Source organism: Takifugu flavidus, chromosome 10 (assembly GCF_003711565.1).
Source record: "Takifugu flavidus isolate HTHZ2018 chromosome 10, ASM371156v2, whole genome shotgun sequence".
Taxonomy (NCBI): domain Eukaryota; kingdom Metazoa; phylum Chordata; class Actinopteri; order Tetraodontiformes; family Tetraodontidae; genus Takifugu; species Takifugu flavidus.
The window spans coordinates 15,233,578-15,243,622 of NC_079529.1; the positions used below are offsets into that span (position 1 = coordinate 15,233,578).

Sequence of the window (10,045 nt, forward strand, 5' to 3'; positions counted from 1 at the left end):
TCTTTTGATACACTGAAAGACATATAGGAAGCTGGGTGGAGTTATGAGATTTGTTTTGATATGATAAGGCAGAGACATTAAGGGAGTTGTAACAGGTAAGGCAAGGCAGCTTTATTTGTATAGCACATTTCATGCACTGGGCAATTCAATGTCCTGTGCATAGAAACATTAACACTTTCAAAAGAAAAAACATTAAAAAACACAACAAAAAAACTTGATTATTAAAACAATTGTGATTTAAGATATACGATGTCCAGCTTTAAAGAAAACTTTATTTTAAAATAATTAAAAGAACAATTCATTATTAATGTATTGTTATTGTTATCATCACCACTATTTTATCATTACTATTGTTTTTCATCTTTGACAGTTTCTGCACATCAGATCAACTACTCTTGACTATTTTCACTTGTTTACACCTTCTCCACTCTTCTTTAACTTCACTGGGTCCTGACACCGGAAGCATGAAAGCGCCTCAATGACGTTTTCCACATTATTTTGTTCCGGATATTTGAGAATTCAAGCGACATACCATCAGCAGATGGTAGGGGGTGCTACAAACTACAACACGGCTCGATGTTGTGTTCAGGAAGAAGAAGACGAAGAAGGACAGCAGCAGCAGCAGCAGCAACAACAAATGGTAGAATGCAGATTTAACCTTGCAAGGTGAATTTTGAGGGATTTTTGTGGTCCTTTTTATTATGTAAACGCTAATTACTTACAATTTAACTTAGTGTTTGTTTACATTTTTATTAATCCTAGCTCAAATTTGTACGAAAGTGTTATGCAGGCCGTGGTTGCGGAAAAATGTCATTTTATAGATTACTGTATACACGTGTGTCTGTGAAAGCAAACCTAAACTTTATACACTTTCACACCAGTGTGCATCATACAGCATGATACAAAGCACATTATTACGAGCTTTGCACTAATAATTCATTTTATACAGGTTACTCACTTTGTTATTGGCATAAGAATGGCATAAGATTTTGAACATTTCTTTAATCCATTTTGTTAATGTGATTCCATGTTCTGGTCAAATTAATTAATTCACCAAAATGAATTGTTGACTGCAAAAGCAATATATACTTTTTATATACCGGCATATAAGCAATAAATATTTGATATACACTTAATTTTTTAAGTCTGGAATGCAGGAACATCCTACACCTTTGACACTTAAGCAGGAAAATAGCAAGGGATTCTTAATAGTTTAGTTTCCCACTTAATTAAAAAAAAAAATTGGGGAAAGATCATATGTCTTCAAATCGCTGCCCGTAAATCTAATCAGTCGCGATTCATTTGAAAAATTTCCATGATATTTTTTTTATGTGTTTGTGATTTCTCTTTTTTTATCTGTAGAATTGCTGGAAATGAGTTGCCTTTCCCACTGGCTAGTTCCCCGAGGCAGCATTTTCCACAACCAATTTCTGCTGGTCTTGTCTACACAGTCCTGCAGGGTCAGAATTTTCAGCTCCAGGACTCAGATTAAGCAAAGCCTGCGTGAAAGCTACAGACTTCTGCAACTGCCTCCTGAGGGAAACAGTAGTCTTGCACAGGTGAAAGAGGCTTATTTGCAACTAGCCAAACTTTACCATCCAGACTCCGGAGCTCCAACTGCGAATGCTGAGCTGTTTGCTAAGGTTGAGGAGGCCTATCGAACTGTGCTGGCACATCAGCGCAAGTCCAAGCAACCGCATCAGGAGAAGACCATAGAAGAAGAGGAGAAAAGACAGGCAGCCCTTGCACACAGACACTATCTTAATTATGAGGGTGTGGGTTCAGGCACGCCTTTCCAGCGTGAGAGTCAGTATCGGCAGATTCGCGTAGACAGAGCAGCTGAGAAAGTCTTAAATTACCGGCAAAGAGAGCACGAGAGAGCAGCTGCTGCAGAGGGAGAGCTGGTGGAACGCGATGTACGTCAGCGTAGCCACAAAATCAAGATCACGCAGGCAGTGGAACGACTTGTGGAGGACCTAATTCAGGAATCCATGGCCAGGGGAGATTTCAGAAACCTAAGTGGAGCCGGAAAGCCACTCACCAAGTTCGAGCACAATCCATATGCTGATCCCATGATGCACAACCTCAACCGTATCCTCGTAGACAATGGTTACCAGCCACCCTGGGTGGTCACGCAACGTGACATCCGAGAAACCATAGGTCATATCAGAAAAAGATTACTGGTGGGCAGGATCAGGCTTGGTAACCCCATGACCCCCAAAGAGCAAAGCCAATGGGAGGAGCTTTGTGCATCTGTACAGGAGGACTTAGTAAAACTAAATAAGACGGTGGACAATTACAACCTTATTGTGCCCATGCTCACCATGCAAATGGTTCACTTCAGTTTGTCCCGAGAGCTTGACCGTGCTGTGAAAGGGGCCCATCAATACAAAATGGACCAATGGAGAGAAAAAGAGAAGGACAGAGAGAGGCAGAAGGAAGAGAAAAAAAGCGCAAACTCAGCACAAAATCATAAAAATAGCAAACACACCCTTATGTATTGGATAAAAAATGTGTTTAAATTAAAACATTAAAGTCATAATCATTCCTCTTATCCCTTATGATTTTTATGTTCCTCTAAATTGTAGGCCGTAAGGCTGTGATACAGTAACTAATCTACACAGGCCAAGCAACAGGGATTAACAAGTTAAATCAACCTACATAACTGAAAAATCAGAAGGGCATGTTGACCGTCATTGTTTTAAATTATATTGGCTTGATACACTGAAGCATTTTATTTATTAATTACTCCTATTCAAAGTTAAGGTAAATGGAAAAAAGATTTCATATTTCAGGGCGTGGTGAAAGTAGGGTAGGTCAATCCAGGCTCGTAGCTAAAGTAGGATTGTAGATGATGACAGGCTCCTTTCTCCTGGCTCCATTACCTGGTGTCCCCTGGTACAGAGCCTGAGCGACACCCATGGAGGGGGTCGTAACCTTGGCCCAGTCATGTGCAATATACTGATGGTAGAGATCGTTCGAGCCTTCCAGTTTCTTGGAGCGGATGAAGCGGAGCATGATACCAAATGTGAAAAAGCTGAACATGCCGACCACCAAAATGATGTAAATCACACCTTCAGACTGAGTGTGTGCCCCTTGTGTGGCGAGGTTGGTTGTATTCTGAGGGGCCAGAGGAGACAAAAAACTTGTGCTGTTGAGAAAATGTTGTAGGAAGGAGAGTAAGAGAGGCTGTACATCTGTAGAGTTGATTTGGGGCATAGCTGACCTCTGCTGGATATTCATGAAACTGCATCGGAAGGAAGCATATACAAAGAACTCTTATATATGTGTATACGTATAAACCGCATGTGTGTGTAGACAAATATGTATATATATACACACACACACACACACATATATATAACTTTCAGGTAAACATGAAAGACATAAGAGGGGCCTACCGTTCATTGAGATGGCAACAGTTCTGCTGTGGTGGGCTTCAGTAGCTGTTGATCATGTGTGTCCAGCAGAGTAAGGAGAAGCCCCAGGTCCTGTCAAGTCCCATGTGAACTACACTATGAATAGAGGTGCAGGTTCTCCAGAGTGAGATATAACGTAGTTTCCAGTAGGTTTGTCAACACATTTAATGAAACCAGAAGGTTACAAGGCAAGGTCATTTTTTATGAGTCAGTGTTATGTCTGCTGTAGGGAATTATATAGTGTCAGATGTGCAAGTGACATTAAAATAAGAAATAAAAATTCTATGAAAGCATCATTGTCCAAAGAATTTTACAAATGTAATTGAAATAGAATTTTCAGCTGTTTCATCGTTTTCATGACAATGTTAAGAGTGTTTTTCTTTTCCTGCAAGATTCAGGAGAACAATGACTCTTTTTAAACTAAAGATAATGAGGCCGTTCTCCTCAAGTTGGGCTGAGTTACAGTCACCTCCAAATGTCCTTTATTGTTTGGTCTTGCCTGTGTTTATAAAGATCCATTAAACCACTAGGAAATATAGTTTAGATATGTTTGTGGAATTTATACTTAAAACACAGGTTAAATTGTATTTTTATAAAAAACTAGTTTTTATATCATTTCAGCAGACAAAACATTTCTGACAGTAATTTCTGTATACAAGATGTAATTTATCAATGATAAATAGCACCAGATATCCAGACTGTTAGTGTAGTTAATGTGTAAAAAATTACACAAAAGAAGATGGGAAAAACTTGTGTAAATGAAAGTAAAACATACAGTTTTAAACATGACTTGAAAGATAACGTGTGTGTGTGTGTGTGTGTGTGTGTGTGTGTGTTAGAAGAATATATACAGGACTTGCGTTGAATTTTTTTTCATCTTTGGACTTCATGCGTGGTGGAAAAACAAACATGAACATGATCTTGGTTCAGTTGTCTTCTAAAACCCTGAAGACAACGAGCAGAGTTAAAGCAACAGAAAATCCAATAAAAATGTACTTCTGTATATGTACATAGGATTTTTTTTTTTATTCCTCTGTTAATACACTAAAAAATCTCAGAACTTAAAGGGTCATTATGGTCTGTTTCTATTGGACATGCCACTCACTCTGCCTGAAGCTTGAGAGCTTTGTGTGCCTCCTGATCTTCATACTCCTTAGACGTTTTCTTGTAGCAGTGAACCAGAATCGCAACAAGCCACAGCTGCAGAGTCACAATCAGCACATACATCATAATCTCTGAGACCACTGTTGTGAGCTCTGGGTGGGCTGTAGGGAAAGAAACACTGTAGCAACATTTTCAAAATCCCCTCTGGATCCAGCATGTGCTGCTTTTAGTATAGATATCCACACTGACCTTCAGCCACCACATTGAGTTCCACCTGCTTCTCCACAGTGACGTGTTCATCATCCCGAGGTAGGTGAAGGGTGCGCTGGATGGTGCAGCGGTACGTCCCTATATCATTGTATGTGATATTGTGGATGTAAATGGATGCTGTCTGCACATCGCGGTCTGGTGTGCCATGCCACTCCAGACGGTTACTGAAGTTTTTGTGGAGGATCTCAGCACTGGGATGGTCATAGTGGAAAATCTGAGATGATAAAAGAAATGAACCATAAATGTTTTTGGCAATTAAAGGAGGACATGAATGACTATCAAGAATTAGAATTTGGCAGAAGCGCTGATGCCCTTTCATAGCAAAAGAAATTACTTTGAAGCACTCACATGCATAAAATCCTCTTCTCCCAGCGGTCTAAAATGCCAGTCTACTGTGGCCTGAGCAGACACCTCTTCTCTACGTTTGCAGGAGATGCAACCCAGCCGGAATCCTTCTCCCACCACAGCTTCAGTCAGGGAGTCCACCTCCGCGCAGCCACCTTGGCACTGAGATACTGAATCTGGGGAAAGCAATATGAGATGAGATGGGAAAAATAGTGGAATTTCTCCTATAGTGTGATTTCTCCTATAATTCAATTCAATTTTATTTAGATGGCACTGAGAGAAACTTTCAGTGAGTCCTTTTTCTGCCCAAACTGGTGGCAGTGTAATGAGGACAATTCTGGGAATGGAGCAGCTCCTGTCAGCTCCTGAGTTTGATGTCTAAGGACCTTGTTGAACTAGTCTTGAGAAATATATTGAAATTTGCTAGAGGCTTCTCAGAGAATTATTCAGATGTCTGGACAGCAATAGTCCAGCCAAAAAGTAATTAATTTACATGCTGACTTAATGTGTTGTTAATCTGGAGTTTTTATATGCAAGTTAAAAGACAGTCTGGTCAGTGATTACTTCAAGATTCTTCACAGACTAGAGGTTAAAGGGATTCAATCCAGAGAATTGATGTGTTTAGATAAACTATTCCTGAGGTGTTTAGGACCAAACACTGACTTCAGTTTTATCTGAATTCAGAAGGACATTTGAGGTCATCCAAGACTTGACGTCTTTAAGACAAGCCTGGCGTTTCACTGATTGCTCCTCTTTCATCTGAGTTTCATTAGCAAAGCAATGAATTCCATGCTAGAGAATAATACACCGACTGGTCAAAAGAGCTTCCTATTGGATAATTACTGCATGGGCAATTATCTTGCAGCTGGCATCAGGCTGTTTAACCCCAATTGATGCAACAAGCACCTTCTCATTTTTCAACCTGAAAGACAACATCCTGTGGTCATCAAGGTCTTGGTGAAAAATGAATGCAACACAGGACGGATATAAATCCTGTGACACCTCAGAAGCTGAAACAGTACCACGGTGAATGTGTGCAATAATCAAAGCTAAAGGTGGTCAAACGAAATATTTCAATATACAGTTTCAGACAGTTTTTTTTTGTCGGTGGCAACTTTTTTTGGATGGCAATGTATTTCCAAATGGAAGCATGTACAAAGTGACAGTGTTTGGTCCAGTATAGCACCTTCTGGGACTCCAAGGGATCCAGCTCCCTGTCCAGGTGCAGGAGGCTGACTCCATATCTACTTTTAAGATTAGACTTAAACCCTTCTTCTTTGAGAATGCCGATAGTTAGTAATTTGGCAGCTACAGTCATTAGTGTGAATACAAAAAGGCAGCACTGAAGACAAGCAGAAACAGTATAGAAACCAGTCCACTGTCTTAAACAACTAGACGATCATATGTAACTTAAACAGATGCTGTTTCAATACCATGATTCAGTCTAAAACCTGACAGAAACATTTCACTCCTCAGGACAGGTAATTGTGCCACCACCACCTTTTCAAGAATTTTTAAATTTAACCTCCACTACTGTCCTAAAGATCGATGTAGACTTGTAATGTGCTGGCTGTGGATCAAGTGAAGGTTCTTTTAGGAATGATCTGTTTACTGTAACCTTGCAGACCAGAGTTACACAACCTTTTGCTAAAGAAAAAACGAATCTGCCAACAGAACTGCCACTCAAGGGGAAGATGTCCTTGTAAGTAAGGATGTGTGTTGGGATGTGGTCTGTAATACGTTTCATTTTATTGGAGTAGAAGCTTATAAAATCACCATTACTAAGAGTAGACCATATATATGGGGACCATATATAGTCAGCATGGCAACAGTGCTGAAAATAGATCCGATATTGTTCTTATTTCTCTAATTGGAGAAGAAAAATACACATCACAGAGTGTATTCTTATAAGGTATGAGACTATACCTTCAGGCTAGATGGTAGCCTTCTATTTTGAACTAATACCACTATCCTACCAACCCTTGTGCCTTTTGTGTTCGTGACTTGACATCTTCTTCCTCAGCGAAAATCAAGGGTGGTAAGTAATAAGGCAACGAGAGGGTCAACCTCAGCTGGTTTTAAGTGACTGCTGCCTGTACAGACACATCACTGTCCATGGGTTAACAGATGAATCGCTTATTTAAACTTAGCAGGCTCTGATGGGACACCGACAAATTTTGTCTGAAATAATGTGATAAATGCACTCTTAAGATTTTCCTTGTTTCAGGTCCTCACAATATTTGCTTTATCTGTTTTGAGCACCAAGTCAGACCAAATCATTATGATTTTTTAAAAAATAGGCCAATAAACCAAATATAGATTCACAGACCCGTCAATCAAGCTTGATATTAAAGTGAAAGTACAGTACTTTCAATCGATAGGCAAACATAAGTTACATGAAAGGTTTAAAACTTACCAAACAGTCTCAAGATAACCAAAAGAGTTAGGAGGATTGTCATTCCTGCTGATTAAAATATAGCCAGTCCCAGGACACCTAAATATTTCACTTCAATAGAAAAAGCCTGCCGTGGCTATTCTTTAAAGTGTCCCTTTACCCCTAATACTCCTACCATTTAAAAAAAAAAAAACATGCCTGGAAGACCCCCGACCCCAAAAAACTCTATCTCTTTCTTTGCCGTACTTTAAAATCTCCCTTGCAGTCCTGTGAGACTTAAAGCCAGCTACTATATTTAGAGCTTGTGAATCTAGAGAGCTGGATGTTGTTGAAGCCAGCGGGAAACTTGAGCTAATGAGACACAATCAAGACCTTAAATTGCCCCAAGCAAAGCTTGATGTCATATAGTGTTGCTATAACTTAATACACATATTTAAATAATATTTCTGGGGTTTGTGTAGTGGTGCATTATTATATATATATGTAAAAGCAGCTTTATTTATATTCATCCTTTATTATCTAAAGGGGATAGCAAGTCTGGCATGCAAAACCATTTCTGGTGTGTTTTGTTAGGCAAAGCATTTCATGCAAACACATGCATAGACCCGCATGCAAGCTTGTTTGTTTCAGTGCAAACTATGCTTTGGGGGGATATTTTCTGATAATCCTTACAATTTAAAAGACAGCTATGGAGTGTTGAATGTGGCAAAAGTTTGATCTTTAATTCAAGGTGACTTCAGTACAGATGAAAACAAGTCTTGATCCTTCATCCAATGAAGCATTCGGCAAACAGTCACTGGTTTTCTCTCAAAATAAGCGCAGTGAAGTCAAGGTTGAATGAACAGACAGATATTGAAAGCTATAGTTTGCATGTTGATGACAGCAACATATGTCAATGAGTTGTTCCGTCCAATGCTGTATATATATTACCAATGGCTAGTTGTGGATAAATTCATCCTTCTTTAAAAATGAACCAAAAGCTATATTTAAGTCAGCTCAAGGTGTAAGAATCATGGATGGACTTTGTGAATCCAAATGCCACCAGATTACTCACTGAAGCTAAAAACTGCACAATAACTTATAATTTATGTGTTATTCTCATTAAGTTAGCACTTTTTTATGTGGTATTGACAAGGATTCCTTGTTTCTAAAGGCAAAAAAAGATTTTTTTTTAAAAATTGTAAAAAAAAAATGACATTGCTTGCTTAAGACAGGGTCAGAGAGAAGCCTTGGGACAAGTGTATCAGAAAGGGGTAACTTCAAGGAAATGTTGACATATGATAAACCTGTGTGTTCATTTTGTATCAGGCTGTACCTTTCTTGCCCTGCACATGCATGCACAGTACAAGCGACACTCCTCTTTTGTCACTATGATGTTTTTTTTATTTTTATTTTTAGTACAGATCATGTTTCCAGTCTTAATTTCACCTTGTTGAGATGGACAGACACAGTTTGCTACAACTCGGGGCAGGGTCTTGTTCTGCTGGCAAATACAAACTGGATCTTGGGTTCTGATTGGACATGGAATAAGGGAAGGATGTGATACGGAGAAGGAAAAGACAGAAGACAGACAGCATTGGATCCAATTCAACTTCTGGAGACTTCAGAATTGCTCAATTAGTCTGATGCTTTTCAAATTGAAAGGAGCAATTGCTGAAGATTGCAATTCATTAAATTAAAAGGTAAAAGCACTGTTTCTGTATATTCATATATCTTATTATGAGGGCATCTCATTATTTTTACGATGAGCTGTATTGTATGGACCTTTATCTAAATTGGTAACTAGAAAATAAGCTAGTGAGTAATCTTACCCTGTTTGTTTGTTATTTATCTATCCCTTCACAAGGTGACCTGTGCGTGGCTCACACTGTCCTGTATGGTAGGTGGCATCAGACCATGTGTAACTATGGTTCTGCAGCAAGGAATTGGTAAGATGCTTTTTAAAATAAATAAGACGCAAGGGGTCGCAATGATTCCACACTAGTCGGTGTTGAAAAAGGTTTCTCTTTAAATTTACTCTGAAACTGTGCCAAATCTGCAGACTTTCTTTGGGCTTCCGTTCATTACATACCGAGGCGATTTTATTGTAGGATATACGTAGTTTAAATGTGGAAATATAAAGGTTTGCTTTATTTCACTTTGAAATAAATCGCCCAGAGGTTAAAGAAAAACAAACAAAAAACAGATACATCCCGGGATGTATGAGGAATGCAGGATTATAAACTACAGTAGGTGCAACTGCAGTTTATTTCATTTTCCTCTGCCATATCCTCCGAACAGTTATTTTCCGGACTGTACCATAAAGTTTTTAAAAGGGGTGCTCAACATATTTCTTCGGGCAGCTTTTATAACATACGAAAAATAATGTGATTTGCAATTTATAAAATTTAACTAGCTACAGTAAAATTAATGTATACACGTCTGTGTTGCTAGATGCAGAGAAAATATCATTATCATTCCGAAATCTTCTGTAACTATACCACCCTAACTTTGGACTTCCTCGCCCGACTGC

At 38.9% G+C, this 10,045-nt stretch overlaps 2 protein-coding genes across 2 annotated transcripts; one reads left to right on the forward strand and one right to left on the reverse strand.

The window, feature by feature from the left end:
* Positions 1 to 529: 529 nt before the first annotated feature.
* On the forward strand, positions 530 to 3,712 carry dnajc28 (DnaJ (Hsp40) homolog, subfamily C, member 28). Its single transcript, XM_057045708.1, has 2 exons — positions 530 to 666; positions 1,363 to 3,712. The coding sequence occupies exon 2, from the start codon at positions 1,374 to 1,376 to the stop codon at positions 2,532 to 2,534; it is 1,161 nt and encodes a 386-aa protein (XP_056901688.1). The 5' UTR covers positions 530 to 666; positions 1,363 to 1,373; the 3' UTR covers positions 2,535 to 3,712.
* si:ch211-225p5.8 (uncharacterized protein LOC555567 homolog) lies at positions 3,567 to 7,886 on the reverse strand. The gene is made up of 5 exons (XM_057045709.1): positions 7,555 to 7,886; positions 5,142 to 5,314; positions 4,773 to 5,007; positions 4,525 to 4,684; positions 3,567 to 4,364 (listed from the first exon to the last, which is right to left on the reverse strand). Exons 1-5 carry the CDS (start codon positions 7,595 to 7,597, stop codon positions 4,346 to 4,348), a joined length of 630 nt encoding a protein of 209 aa, XP_056901689.1. The 5' UTR covers positions 7,598 to 7,886; the 3' UTR covers positions 3,567 to 4,345.
* Between the last annotated feature and the right edge of the window lie 2,159 nt (positions 7,887 to 10,045).